The 14,174-nt window shown below is 46.6% G+C and overlaps 1 protein-coding gene across 4 annotated transcripts in view; it reads right to left on the minus strand.

The window, feature by feature from the left end:
- Positions 1–6,852: 6,852 nt before the first annotated feature.
- The window catches only part of MST1R (macrophage stimulating 1 receptor), a 56,994-nt gene continuing 49,672 nt past the window's right edge, over positions 6,853–14,174 (minus strand). For all 4 annotated transcript variants that reach the window (XM_035105970.3, XM_035105967.3, XM_035105968.3 and 1 more), the window contains exons 17-21: positions 13,942–14,123; positions 11,030–11,139; positions 9,882–10,047; positions 8,551–8,687; positions 6,853–7,534 (exon numbers count right to left, since the gene is read on the minus strand). In XM_035105970.3, the coding sequence (XP_034961861.1) occupies positions 7,300–7,534; positions 8,551–8,687; positions 9,882–10,047; positions 11,030–11,139; positions 13,942–14,123 (830 nt within the window). In that variant the 3' untranslated portion in view covers positions 6,853–7,299. The remainder of the gene's footprint in view (positions 7,535–8,550; positions 8,688–9,881; positions 10,048–11,029; positions 11,140–13,941; positions 14,124–14,174) is intronic.

Consider the following 14,174-nt stretch of genomic DNA (forward strand, 5'->3'; position numbering starts at 1 on the left):
ATTCTGTGTCCAGGGCGGCTGTCTACCAGCTCCATCTGGTACTCAGGGTGAGACCCTACCTACCCTCAGACTGTCTCACCAGTGTGGTGCATGCTCTGGTTATCTCCTGCTTGGACTACTGCAATGCGCTCTATGTGGGGCTACCTTTGAAGGTGACCCAGAAACTGCAATTAATCCAGAATGCGGCAGCTAGACTAGTGACTGGGAGTGGCCACCAGGACCACATAACACCGGTCCTGAGAGATCTACACTGGCTCCCAGTATGTTTCCGAGCACAATTCAAACTGTTGGTACTGACCTTTAAAGCCCTAAACGGCCTCAGTCCTGTATAGCTGAAGGAGCGTCTCCACCCCCATCATTCAGCCTGGACACAGAGATCCAGCACCGAGGGCCTTCTGGCGGTTCCCTCATTGCGAGAAGTGAGGTTACAGGGAACCAGACAGAGGGCCTTCTCGGTAGTGGCACCCGTCCTGTAGAACACCCTCCCAGCAGATGTCAAGGCATTAGGCAACTATTTTACTTTTAGAAGACAACTGAAGGCAGCCCTTTTTATGTTTGATGCTGTACTGTTTTTAATATTCGAGTGGAAGCCGCCCAGAGTGGCTGGGGAAACCCAACCAGATGGGCGGGGTATAAATTATTATTATTATTATTATTAATATTATTATTATTATTATTATTTCAATAAGTGCACTTCCAGAAGGTGGAGCTCATCGTCACTGTGATTCCCTCTTCCCCTTCCATGCAATGAGCCCACTTCACACATGTTCAGCTTTGCTAACATTATTAAGAGCTATAAATTCAGCATTGTTGCCTTGGGGTGTGATGTGACAGGATGAGGCAGTGTAGAATAGTGGTTAGTGTTGGACTAGGACCTGAGATACTAAGGTCCAATTCCCTGCAAAGTCATGTAGCTCACCAGGTGATCAGTGACCAGCCATTGCCTCTTCGTCAGGGGCGCCATCTGGGGAGTGTGAGGGCCAAGGGCCCCCCAACATTTTCAAGGAGGGGTCCTAGCACCCTCAAAATTCTGCAACAACTGTGCGCATACGCCACATGTGTTCACTTCACATGCTCATGTTGCACGGCATGCGGGGTGATGTCAGCCCGTCCCATGGCATGTGATGCTGGCACCCTCAATTGCGGAGGGAGGCTGCGGTGCTTGCTCTCAGTCTAATCTACTTCATCGGGCTTGTGTGGGGAATGAGGAGAGGGAAAACCATATTTGCCACCTTGAGCTCTTTCTTTCTTTCAATCGTCATTTTATTTGTATGCCGCTTTTCCACCGGGGGGGGGGGCATTATCATGTTCAAAGCAGCTTACAACAAAGAAATCAGGAAAGCATTTCAAAATCAAACAATGCAAAAAATAATTTCATAATAACAGAAGACAACAACACAATAGCAAATATAACTGCGTACCAAAGAATCAGCATTTCAACGCTATAAATACAGCAAGATTACATTAACAACATTACACCTCCTGGCAAGAGCAAGAATTACATGGGAGCTTGACAGTTTCACCTTGGTCCTCTGCCACGATGTTGCTCACAGTCCCTCTCTTATGAGGCTTCCAGGGGCGGGGGCGCAGGGGGGAGGGTAGCTGGAAACACCCCTCCCATTATGTTACACCTTGGAGAAAAATGTGGAGTAGAAATGCAATAAATAAATAAGGCTCCAGATTGTTCAGGAAGGATCCAAAGGCAAGTTGTCTTCTTGACGGATTGGCTAGCACCGTGTAACAGTTAAACTAACTTTTTCTGAACCAGACAAAAAACTTCAAACGCATTACAATACCAATGTCAGAACACATTACACAATACCCTTGAAAACTTAATTCAAATAAACCTGATTTCTTCGCAACTTTATGTAGGCCGCAATCCTAATTACAGACACTTATTGGGTTGTTGTTTTTATATTGATTGTGTATTTTGTTGTTTTTTATTTTGATTTTATTCTGTGAACCGCCCTGAGACCTCCGGGTATAGGGCGGTATATAAATTCAATCAATGCCTTGGTATATAAATTCAATAAAAATAAAATAAAATAAATAGGGAGCCCCTATTGAGTACACTGAGACTTAAATGCATAGGATTATACCTCATGGCATCAAAATAGAAAAGTCTGGAAGCCTAGAGAATGACAGAACACACCCTCGAGGGAAGAGAGATGGCAGGAAGGAACTTAGAGATGGAGGATTCAGCTCCTGTGTGCAATTTATAATTATTTTAGCCAATTCCACTTTTCTCCCTGATTAGCACTTCAGGAAGCTGCCACCTTTCTTTATACTGTAGGAGACTTTTTCTCTTACAGTAACTTGAAATCTCCTCCAGAGGAGTTCTCAATGTGGAGAGCATTCTGTCCATCAAACATTGGCTTGCTGTGTGGGTGGCAGTAGAGTAAGTAGGTGGCCATCTCTTGTTTCTTCCGATTCTGTTCTGTTTGGATCTTTTCTTCTCTCCCTTTCCTCCCCCCCCCCCCAAGAATCCACATCTTAATGAGTTCACAGCCTGTCCAGAAGTCATGCTTTTTCTACTTGAAAATCCTTTCCCTTAAAAGGGAAGGGGAATAAGAAGATAAGGTTCCGGTAGATAAATAGGAGAGGCACTCTTCTGATGGGGGGGGGGTGAATTCCAGGGCTAAGGCATTTCCTTAACATTACCTTCTCTCCCACCCTCACCCACCCCCATGCACAAAGTTCTGGGACAGAGTAAAGGTGAGCTCTGGCAGTTCCTACAACAGGCACCCCCAAACTCGGGCCTCCAGATGTTTTGGGACTACAAGTCCCATCATCCCTAGCTAACAGGACCAGTGGTCAGGGATGATGGGAGTTGTAGTCCCAAAACATCTGGAGGCCTGAGTTTGGGGATGCCTGTCCTACAATAAAATATCCTTCAAATGAGTTAAGACAGGCATCCCCAAACTTCGGCCCTCCAGATTTTTGGACTACAATTCCCATCATCCCTGACCACTGGTCCTGTTAGCTAGGGATCATGGGAGTTGTAGGCCAAAACATCTGGAGGGCCGCAGTTTGGGGATGCCTGAGTTAAGACTATGCTTTAGAGTGGGCACAGTTTCTCTTGCTGTGGGGTCTCATTTATCTGTTCTCTCTGGGGCACTGCTTTGAATTCCTCTGTTGCCACTTGCTTTTGTACCTGAGCCAAGGGTCTTATTTCTCTTTCAGAAACAAGGTAAAAAGGTTTTGTGCTCTGCTAAATGACAAAGAACAATGAGTCTGTATGCTCCTGTGCAGCTGCGGGAATCCAAGGCTAACCTGGTCCGATCAAGGCCTTGAGAATGAATGAAGCTATTTTTGGTCCAGGCAGGCCTTGATGTACCTTCAAGTGGTTTTGCCCTTTCCGACACCTCTGCTTAATTCTCTTAATAATCACAATACATCTCCGTTAGGTGGTCGGAGGGAGGTCTTAAATGCATGTTCTCACAGCTGAGCCTTCATCTCACAAAGGGATTGATGGACCCATTGAAGTTTGGTCCATACCAGTTCTCAGAAGGGACAGGACTAAATCTGCTTCCAAGCAGATTTTTAGGTGGGGGGGGGGATCCTTAAAAGAGAGTAGGGGGAAGCAGAGAGTGGGTAAAACATTCCAATAAATATTCTGCATTCTGCAGCCAGTGAGCATGCTCAGTATCTGTTGGGGATGAAACCAGGGGTGCAGAATGGAACAGAATGGAGTGTCACGAAAAAGGTCTTAGTGGTGGGCTGGCATCCTCCACATCAGCAAATCCGGATCGCAGCCCTTGGATCGCAGCCCGTCCTGCTTGTCAGAAAGAAAGATGCTTGGTTGACATGGGATGTAACAGGAAATGAGAAGTGTTTGCTATATTTTTAGACTTGTTTATTAAAACATTTAATAAAATGTTAAAAACAGTGACAGACGAGATGATTTCACAGTATCTAAGAAGAAACTGCAGTTAAGAACATAAGAATTACTTTGCGGAAGCAGAGCAAGCTTCCATCTGTTCCATCAGCGGTCAGCCAGATGCGTAAGTGGGAGACCCACAAGCAGAGCATAGAGGCAATGCTCTTCCCCTGCTGCTCATCTGCTCTCATCTACACTGGACATTTGGCAACATTCTGCTCTTGTACATGGCGGTTCCATCTCACTGTGTTGACTGTAGCCCACTGGTAAGTTATAACAGGAGGGAATTCAGGCCTGGGGGTGGGGGGCAAATGTAGCTCTCCAAGCCTATCTGGCCCTTGGGCTTGACCCTAGACCACACCTTCTCCCTAGGCCAGAGCTTTCCAAACTGTGTGTTGGGCCGCGTTAAGTGTGTCGGCTGCAGTGTGTCACGCGAACGCTCTTAACACACGAAACAAAGACCACCACAGCCAATCACAAATGAACAACCATATCCTGGACCAACCCCAACATCTCTCACCACCAAAGGAACACAAGCGAACAGCAGAGAACCTACACAAGCGACGCTGACAAAAAAACCCATATATTAAGCAAAATAGAAAAATCGTCACCCGACCCCACCCACCCTCCCCCCGTCTCCCCCTCTCCCCCTTTTCTTCCCAATGTCTCAACAATTGAAACTGATTTGTAAAAATGTTATGAGAGACATTGCACATATCTTTGTAAACCAAGAAAACCTTTAATAAATAATAATAATAATAATAAATTATAAGGGGTTAGTTTAACCGCCAGTTTGCTAAAAAAACCTGAATGACTGTGTCACGAAATGATGTGTGTCTAAAAAGCATGTCACCAACATGAAAAGTTTGGGAAGCTCTGCCCTCGGCCATGGCCCTCACCAGCCCTGCTTTGCACCCATTACTGAGTTGGTTTTGCCTAGCTAGGAGGTGTCCTTGAACCCACAATGCCTTTTCCTTGCCTGGACGGGCGGGGTATAAAATAATAATAATAATAATAATAATAATAATGGATGGAGGATAGAGAAGGCTGTGTGTGTGTGTGCAAGAAACTAGCCCACTGTGCAAAAGTAAAATGTACATTTGTTGCTCCACCTATTATTGCTTCTGGCCCCGCCCACTTCTGGCTTGTGGTCTCTGGAATGTGGCCCTCAAGCTGATAACTGTTCTCCACTCCCGAGTTGTTGAAAAATGCCGGAACAGTCAGAACTGTGAGAGCTAGGGATTGAATTTTCTGAAAATGTCAAACTTATCCACATGGAGGTTTTTTTTTTCTAATTAGAGTTACTATTTTTCAACCTGCTCAGCTAAAAATACAAACTATTCTCACATTAATATTAAATGCACATTATATGCATATATACGCCAGGTCTCCTAACGTAGCCAGCGCATAAACTGACACATATAATAATGCACATAGCTGTATAAAAATACATGCATATAAAAATAATGCTGCAGATATATAGGACTACATGAGGTGTATTTTGTGGATAATTTTGCATATGATTAGATATATATATATATATATATAATACAATTTACCACATATCCAGGCTTTCTTCTGAGTTTAAGGCATTTTCCATGGTTCCTGCTCTGTAGCCTACCCTCACAACAACCCTGTGAGGTAGGTTAGGCTGAGAGCAATGATTACCCAGTGAAATATTGTGCTTGAATGGGAATTTGAATCCAGATCTCTTTCCAGAGCAGTAGCCTAACCATAAAATTTGCTTTATATTTCCTTTTAAAATGATATCCCTTTGCTAGCACCACAATAACTGGTTTCATAAGCTAGTTACAGGTAGGTAGCCATGTTGGTCTGCCGTAGTCGAAACCAAATAAAAAAAACCCTTCCAGTAGCACCTTAGAGACCAACTAAGTTTGCCATTGGTATGGCGTGCTATGGTCCATGGGGTCACGAAGAGTCGGACACGACTAAATGACTAAACAACAACAACAACATGAGCTTTCGTGTGCATGCAGTCTTGTGTGCATTCTTCAGATACAAAAGCTCATACCAATGACAAACTTAGTTGGTCTCTAAGGTGCTACTGGAAGGAATTTTTTTATTTGGTTTCATAAGCAACCTTTATTGTGTGTGCCATCACAACAATCCTGGGAAGTAGCATGCTGTTATTCCCATTTTTATAAATAGAGGAGCTGAGGCCAAGAGACAGGCTCAAGGTAAACCTAATGGGTCTGTGGCAGAGATGGGACGAGAACGCAGTTCAAAGGGAAAGCTAAATAAGATGTCCTGAGCTAAATGTGCATAAGCTGAGGCTCCTTGAACACAGCGGATCTTACTTTAGAGTAAAGTTGCAGACTCCATCCCTTAGCTAACACTCTGGGGCCTGCATGACCAGAATTAGGTGTGGTGACACCCTCTGCCATCTCACAAGAGATATGCAGAGTCACAAGACACAGATCACACACAATTATCTGATGCGTGCGATTCTTTGTGTATCTTTCACTTGAGCACCACTGAATGGAAAAGAAGTTGGATGACCCAGAGAAAAAGGGTAAGAGGACTGTGTCCAGGCGTTCAGTGGATCAGTCATGGTCTGCCCAGATTGAATCAGGGGAGTCCGCTTTGGAATCGGAATAGGATTACTGTACTCCCCCACTCCTAGCTTCCCAAATCAGAAAAACAGGTAGCTCTGTGGGCTGATTCAGTAGGACCTTGGGATGAAGAACTCATGGGAAGTGCAGCCACTTAAGAGCTGTCAAAGACAAAGGACTTCTTGTTGGAGCAATACAATGTGATGCTAAGCGTGCTGGGAGGGACAGGGGGCCAGCCTTGATCAATGTTGAAAAGAGGGCATTTTGGGTCACTCGGCCTGCTTCCCAATTCTGCCTGCAGTTCCACTGCATAATGGATGCTATCTTAACAATACAGACCCTCTGACAGCACATGAGACGGAAAGGCCCGCTTCGAAAAACAGTCCTTGAAACAAACAGTAAACAACAGTCAATTTATTCTTTTATATACAGATTCAGCCACAGGCTGAGACATTAAATTACTTTATAGCCCTTTCTAAAACAGGCCAGCACCCAAGGCCCCACATATTCTGGATGTTTCACTATTCTAAGAGGGGTAAGGGGACCTGCCCCCACCTCTTATGGAAGGGATGAGCTTATTTCTGCCTTTTCCTGAGCCCTTTAGCAGAGGGATCATATCACAGAAGGTATCCGGCCATAGTTTTCTTGAACCCACATAGGTGGGAGATGCTTGAAGGGAAGATGCAGGACAACTGGAGAAACCAAGCTGTGGCGAGCCAAGGTTCAAACGGAGGATGAGTCAGGAAGCTTCCTCAGTCAGAGAAGTGAAGCTACAGGAAGGCTGGCAGTGCTTGCATAGTGTTAGGCTCAACTCAGGTGTGCTACCTGAGAATTGTCTCGCATCTGTCAGTGCACAGCAGCAGCCTCTTCCTCACTCAGCCCGCTGGAGTCCAAATCATCCTCACAACTGGACATAGGGGGGAAAGGCTGGTCTTGATCAAGGTTGACATAAGTGACATTCAGGTTGATATAATGCTCCCCCTTTAGACAGGCTAAAATACGCTGCACTTCCTGGATTACTGCAGAGAAAGTTGGTCGCTCCTCAGGACTTGGGGCCCAGCAGTTCAGCATTACGGTGTACCTGTCAGATTAAACACAGTCACACGCACATATTACAGCAGGGGGAATGCTAGGCCAAGACCTCTAGCTTCAAATCCTAAGGACAGTGTAGTCTTGTGGTACTGCATAGCCATACACCATCTCCTGGGCACGTTCCAAGATAACAAACGGCCATGCATGCCCATTCCTCATTCTTCAGCAATCCCTGGCCCACAGGCAATGATCCTGCTTGTTGGCTCATGTTCACTGGGAGTTGTATGGGAAATAGGGACTCTGGAACATTTGGCAAATAGGCTGTGTACTTAGGATGGAGCTGCAAGGAAGGGATGGAGGCCCTCAGAGGGTCTATCAATCTGGATATTTATGGCAGCTCTAGGCAGTATTGAATCTGACTTGATAGAACAGGCTTTTTGGGCTTCACAAGCATCCCAAAGTCTGATGGACTTGGTAAGTTTCATCACAGTGCTATATTGTGTTGCAGTTACCACATGGCCTGTTTTGAGAGGAACTTCCAAAAAGTTCGCCAGAAGTTTGTCTCTGGCAAATCTCATCACATTGGGAATCTGGGTCATCTGAACAGTATCAGGTCTCTGAACCTCATTGTTCACGGAGAAGCCCATGTAAGGCTAGCAGTAAGGGTTGTACAGAAAAAATGAATTTTAAAAGGCTGGTGCCAATTAAAAGAAAGGTGTAGTCCCCCTTCCAGTGAGTCCAACCTTTCCCCCCACACCATCTCATTCATAGCTTCTTTTTACCTTCCCCTCTGCCAGGGGAATATACTCTAGGTGTAGCACACACCCCCAGTTTATTGGGGTACACATTTTTTGATCTGCATTGTTTTGCATAGAATTCTAGAACACTTCCCCCAAGTATGACTGCCTGTGCCTCTCCGCACATATTTCCATGTAGCCTAGTGGAGACCAGCTGGATGCCATCTCAGCCTTCCTATCCCTCCACATGCTTCAAGGGCCTTGTTAACCCTTCCTTCCCTAAGGCAGAGGTTTTGAACAGCCCTGCCCCAAGTTCATATATACTCACAGAGAATCCGGGCAGTATTCTGGCTGTGGCAACCTTCTTCCTCGCAACAAATAGCGGGTCATATCATATGGGTCCACTTCAGGGTACGGAGAAGCCCCTCGTGTCATCAGCTCCCACATGAGGACCCCAAAGGACCACTGGGCAGAAGAGCAGAACGCACAGATGGAGAACACATATAGCAGAACGCACAGGTGGCAGTGCAGATCTGTGACCCCGAGATGGGGCACAAACAGCCTAGGAGGGCACCCAGGAGAGGTTTGCCTGGTTCCTCAGCATCCCCCACCTACCAAACACCGCGTATTTCCACAGTGCCAAGATGCAGCCTTTCATGCACAGGGGCACAAAGACATTGAAGAGAGGCCTGCCCTGGCTAGCTTGGACAGCCAAGAGACCTGTTTTCTGACATGAGCTAACAATATGTACACATAATCCAGAGAGTCTTATGGGTTATGTCACTCAATTATTAGTGGGAGTCTGGAAGTATCTCTGTGTCAGAGAGACAGTAAGTGTGAATGAATGTATGTGCTTGTATATGGCTAGGTATGAATGTGCATGTGTGTGGATGTATATGAGTGCATCGGAGGGGGTTGGACTAGATGACCCTTGAGGTCCCATCCAACGCTATCATTCTGATTCTATGAGTGGCCGTTTATGTGGATGGCCAACCTACTTTTGGTATTGGCTCCACCCACTGCTGCCATGCAGCCCTCGTTAAGTTTACCATGAGGGATGGTGGCCCTTGGGATGAAAAAACTGTTCCCTACTCCTGTTGCAGCAATTATGCAGCTAGGACAGGAAACGCTGTAAACATGATTCCTCAACATCAACTTTGTTGGGCTGGTCATGTTGTTTGGATGCTGGATTATCGTCTTCCAAAGCAACTACTCTACTCTGAACTTAAAAATGGAAAGCGTAATGCTAGTGGTCAACAAAAGAGGTTTAAAGACTCTCTCAAGGCAAATCTTTAAAAATGTACCGTAGTATAAACACCAACAATTAGGAAACACTGGCCTGCAATTGCTCCAATTGGAGAACAGCCTTTACCGAAGGTGTCATGGACTTTGAAGGCGCTCGAACTCAGGGCAAAAGGGAGAAATGTGCTAAGAGGAAGGCACGCTTGGCAAACCCTCACCACGATCAACTTCCATCTGGAAACCTATGTCCCCACTGTGAAAGGATGTGTGGGTCCAGAATTGGCCTCCACAGTCACTTATGGACTCACTGTTAAGAACGTGTTCATGGAAGACAATCTTACTAGGCTACGAGTGATCGCCAAAGACGACCATGGTTCCCATGTCTAAATAGCACCCACTGCCTTTGCTTGCACTTACTACATCAGACTTGGTGGTAAATTTTTGGGTCTGCAGGCTCTCAAGGGCCATCCACTTAACCGGCAGCTTTGCTCTGCGGTGTCGCCGGATGCTGTAATATTCCTTGTCGAAGACATCCCTGGCCAGCCCAAAGTCTGCCACTTTTACTGTGAAGGTCTCATCTAGCCTGCAAAGCAGAGTGAGGAGAGGGGAGGGGAGGGTTTAGAGCACACACCGCAGCCAAATGAATTACAGTCCCTCAGTCACAGAGGCACCATTAAGCGACTCAAGTCCCACTTCTGGACTTTTTGACATTTCAGCCCAGGCCTGAGAAATCAGCGCTTGCAGCTCTTTTCAAGACCTATGAGCGCTTAGCGGCTTCCCAAGCAGCTTTTAGAAGGGCAAGAGAGAACAGCTTAGCCCTGCATGTAATGAGCAACCACCATACTGAATGGGTGCTCCTCCCAACCAAGGCAAAGCTGTCACACAGTGAGAGAAGCTTGTGTGGCTTGTTCTACCTGCTAATGCACAGGCTCTCACAAAAATGGTAGGTGCCAAGGTAAAGCAGCTGTAGGTAGGGAATAGCTATACTGACACCAAGGAGGGTCTACAGTGGTACCTCGGGTTAAGAACCTAATTTGTTCTGGAGGTCCGTTCTTAACCTGAAACTGTTCTTAACTTGAAGCACCACTTTAGCTAATGGGGCCTTCTGCTGCTGGTGCACTGCCGGAGCATGATTTCTGTTCTCATCCTGAAGCAAAGTTCTTAACCCGAGGTACTATTTCTGGGTTAGCAGAGTCTGTAACCTGAAGCGTCTGTAACCTGAAGCGACTGTAACCCGAGGTACCACTGTATTTCTGCCAAAACACTGGGAATAAATCATCTAACAGGGGAAGATGCCTGACAGACTCACCCAGGAAGCCAGGTATTTGTTATTTATTACATTTATATCCTGCCTTTCCTTCAAGGAGCTCAAGCTGGCATACGGAGTTCTCCTCCGTTCCATTTTGTCCTCCCAACAACCCTGCGAGGTAGCTTAAGGATGAGGGAGAGAGTGACTGGCCCAGAATCACCAGTTTCATGGCCAAGTGAGGATTTGAACCCTGGCCTCCCAGGCCCTAGAACAGCACTCCAACCACTATGTTCCAACCACTCACTTCAATACTTACATACAGTTCCTAGCAGCAAGGTCTCTGTGTACAAACTTCTTCTGGGCCAAGTATTCCATCCCTTGAGCCACTTGCAGCCCAAAGCCTATTAAATCCTTCACAGTTGGGTTCTGGGGAAGAGCGGGGAGGGAGAGGAAACTTAAAATGAGTTTTCCATCTGGCTCTAGAGTTTATGCCTCTCTCGAGGTCTGAACTGCTTGCTTGTAGCTCCCTCAAGCCAGCACATCTGAAGCTAATTTCAGGGCTACTTCACATGGGGGAAATTTGCTACTTGGATATCACTTCTGGGTGGGAAATGGAGTGCGCCCTCCATGCGCACAGCCCTATGGGATGAGCGCATGAGCCGACAGACACTCGGCTGTAGGAATTTTCTGCCAGTAGAAAGTTATTCTCTTTTGGGAGCGCATGTGGCACAGACACTTGCACATTACTTGACAAGGCCTGTGCAGGGTGCAAGCCATAAGTGGAATTGATGTTGTTCTTGTTTAGTCGTTTAGTCGTGTCCAACTCTTCGTGACCCCATGGACCATAGCACGCCAGGCACTCCTGTCTTCCACTGTCTCCCGCAGTTTGGTCAAACTCATGTTCGTAGCTTCGAGAACACTGCCCAACCATCTCATCCTCCGTTGTCCCCTTCTCCTAGTACCCTCAATCTTTCCCAACATGGAAACAGTGGAATTGATATCGACGCACAAATACAGTCTTATGTGCAGCTTCCCTTAAGACTTTATAATAATGCGTTGCGTATGAGTATGCCTTTGTGGCCCCCTAGTGGGCAAAGGCTCTCATTGCCTCTCCCTATCTCATTCAAAGTGTGTCCCAACCACTTTCTATTTTTAAATGTCCTTGTCCCATGAGCAACATTTCAGCAAAAATAGTGGGATAGAGTATCTGAACATAAGAAGTAAATGTAATGGTCCTCCTCCTCCTCCTCCTCCTCCTCCTCCTCCTTCTTCTTCTTCCCTCTCTCTCTCTCTCTCTCTCTCTTTAAGCCACGTGTTATTTTAGGGTTGGGGGAGAAGAAAGTAAATCTTGCAACAAAAAAAATCATATTGCTGTAGTGTGAAAGATTTAAAACTGGCCATGATTGTATTTGGTCAGCTAGCTAATGAAATAGGGCTGAGAAGGGGGAAGGAACATAGGAAGCTGAGGTTCATCTCACTCAGTATTGTCAACACTGACTTGCTGCACCTCTGTAGGATTTCAGGAAGGGGGCATTCCCACCCCTACTGGGAGGCGCCAAGTTGAAGTGGACCTGGGACCTTTTCCATGTAAAGTATGCGCTGCACCACCGAGTCACTGCCCTTACCAAGGAGTTTTGTTGCTCATTGAGCTAATGACACCCCCCCCCCCGTGTCCAATAAGCACACACGGTGCAGATGCAACAACTTTCCGTGCTGTGTTTACAATGGCAGCGAATGAGCAGCCTCAGCGAGCGTCCCTTTTTCGAACGTACAACTGCTCTAAAAGTGTGCTGCACCTCAAACAGCAGTTTGTTCGAGGTGAGGCCTGTGGACGATGCGCAGCAATCGTCTGAAAAGCGCATTTGTGAGAAAAGCTTTACTCCCCCCCCCCATCCCCCAAGGCCTGGCTACTGACAAGTAGCTGGAAGGAAGCGAAGGCTTGGTTTAGATCCCCCATAAAGATTCAAGTCTATCTATGTAATCACTGGACACAAGATGACATTGCTGTAGGACCTGTTTTCAAACTCTTTAAGACAGACACAGCAGGCGCTGCCAGAGGTCACTGCTCAAACTCCAGACTTAGGCAAGATGACAACAGTCTGAAGGAATTCTGCTTCCCTGTCATAAATCTGTCATGGGAATGTGCGATGCATGTCAAATCCTGCTTTGTAAATGACACTACATGGCACTTATTGTGTACGTAGATAAAATGTTTCTATGTAGAAATAATACAAAACCTGCGGGGAAATGATCCCATGTATACACATGGTAAAAATACACGTGTTGAGCTGTCAGTGTACACCTGACAGTGTACATGAAGTTTTAATTTCTCCTATGTAGAAATGCTACACCCTTAGGTGGCCACACACAATTATGGTAACTGTACCACTTATTTGATCGTTGCAAGCAGTAATGATGAAGATGACAGTGGCTACAGAGGTGGCAGGGGGACTGAAGCCTGCTTACTACCCCTGGCTCTGTTTTCCTCCCCAAAGTGAAAGGGAAGATGGTGTTGCTGCAGCTCTCAGCAGAGGGTAGCTAGTTCTGCACTGGCCAGGGTGGGAGGGAGAAACGATTGTGCTCTGCGTCTCTGGCAGTAGCAGCAGCAGGTACATCAGCCACCAGCTCACGTTCCTACTGCTCAAGAAGGCTCCGAGTCAGCAAAAAGCAAAGAAACACACAACTTCTGCTCCTTGGATGCTGAGGTCCCGGCTGCAAGAGCAGAAGCTACTGCAAAAATAAGGTGGTTCGTACATATAGAAGGCTCCAGCAGAAACCTGACGAGAATGCTTGAGCTAAGAAATTTTGCTGTGCTGAAGGATGGATTTCTCTCCTTGCCGCACCGGGGGGGGGGGGGGAGGGAGGCAAACCCTCAGTTGACTCATTGTTCATTCCATGGTGGTCAACACCTAACTGGGGGAATGTGCAAAGACCGCAGTGATTAAACAGGAAGACATCCTGCAACAGGGATGTAGGGGGTTCACAAGGCCAAAGCAAAAGCTGACCAGAGTTGAAAGGGAGAGGAAGGAAATGTCTGAAACAGCACTGTCTCAGTACCCTCTTTTCTTAAATGTTCCACTTCACTAGGTGGGTGTGAACCACCCTCAACCCAACAGTAGCTTCAGGATCAGGAAGTCAGCATAGTGGCATTGAGATGCTCATTTCCCAGAGCAAGCCCTCCAAGGGCTGGCTTCCTGGTGTAAACCCAAAGTGGGAAGCAGTACACACCCTCTCCTCTGAACGGATAAAGTGCCGCAGGTCTCCATGCTTCATGTATGGCAGTACCACCCGGGGAAGCCCCTCCCTAGGGAGAGCAATCCCAATGAGAGAGAGGACGTGGGGGTGGTGAAAGCTCTTCATCAGAATACCCTCTTTCAAGAACTCTTCCACCTCCTCCAAGTCTGTGATTCCTGGGGGAGAAAAGGAAGCAGGTTGTGAAAAAGCACCGGAGCAGCATATCC

Source organism: Zootoca vivipara, chromosome 2 (assembly GCF_965207765.1).
Source record: "Zootoca vivipara chromosome 2, rZooViv2.hap1.1, whole genome shotgun sequence".
Lineage (NCBI taxonomy): Eukaryota > Metazoa > Chordata > Lepidosauria > Squamata > Lacertidae > Zootoca > Zootoca vivipara.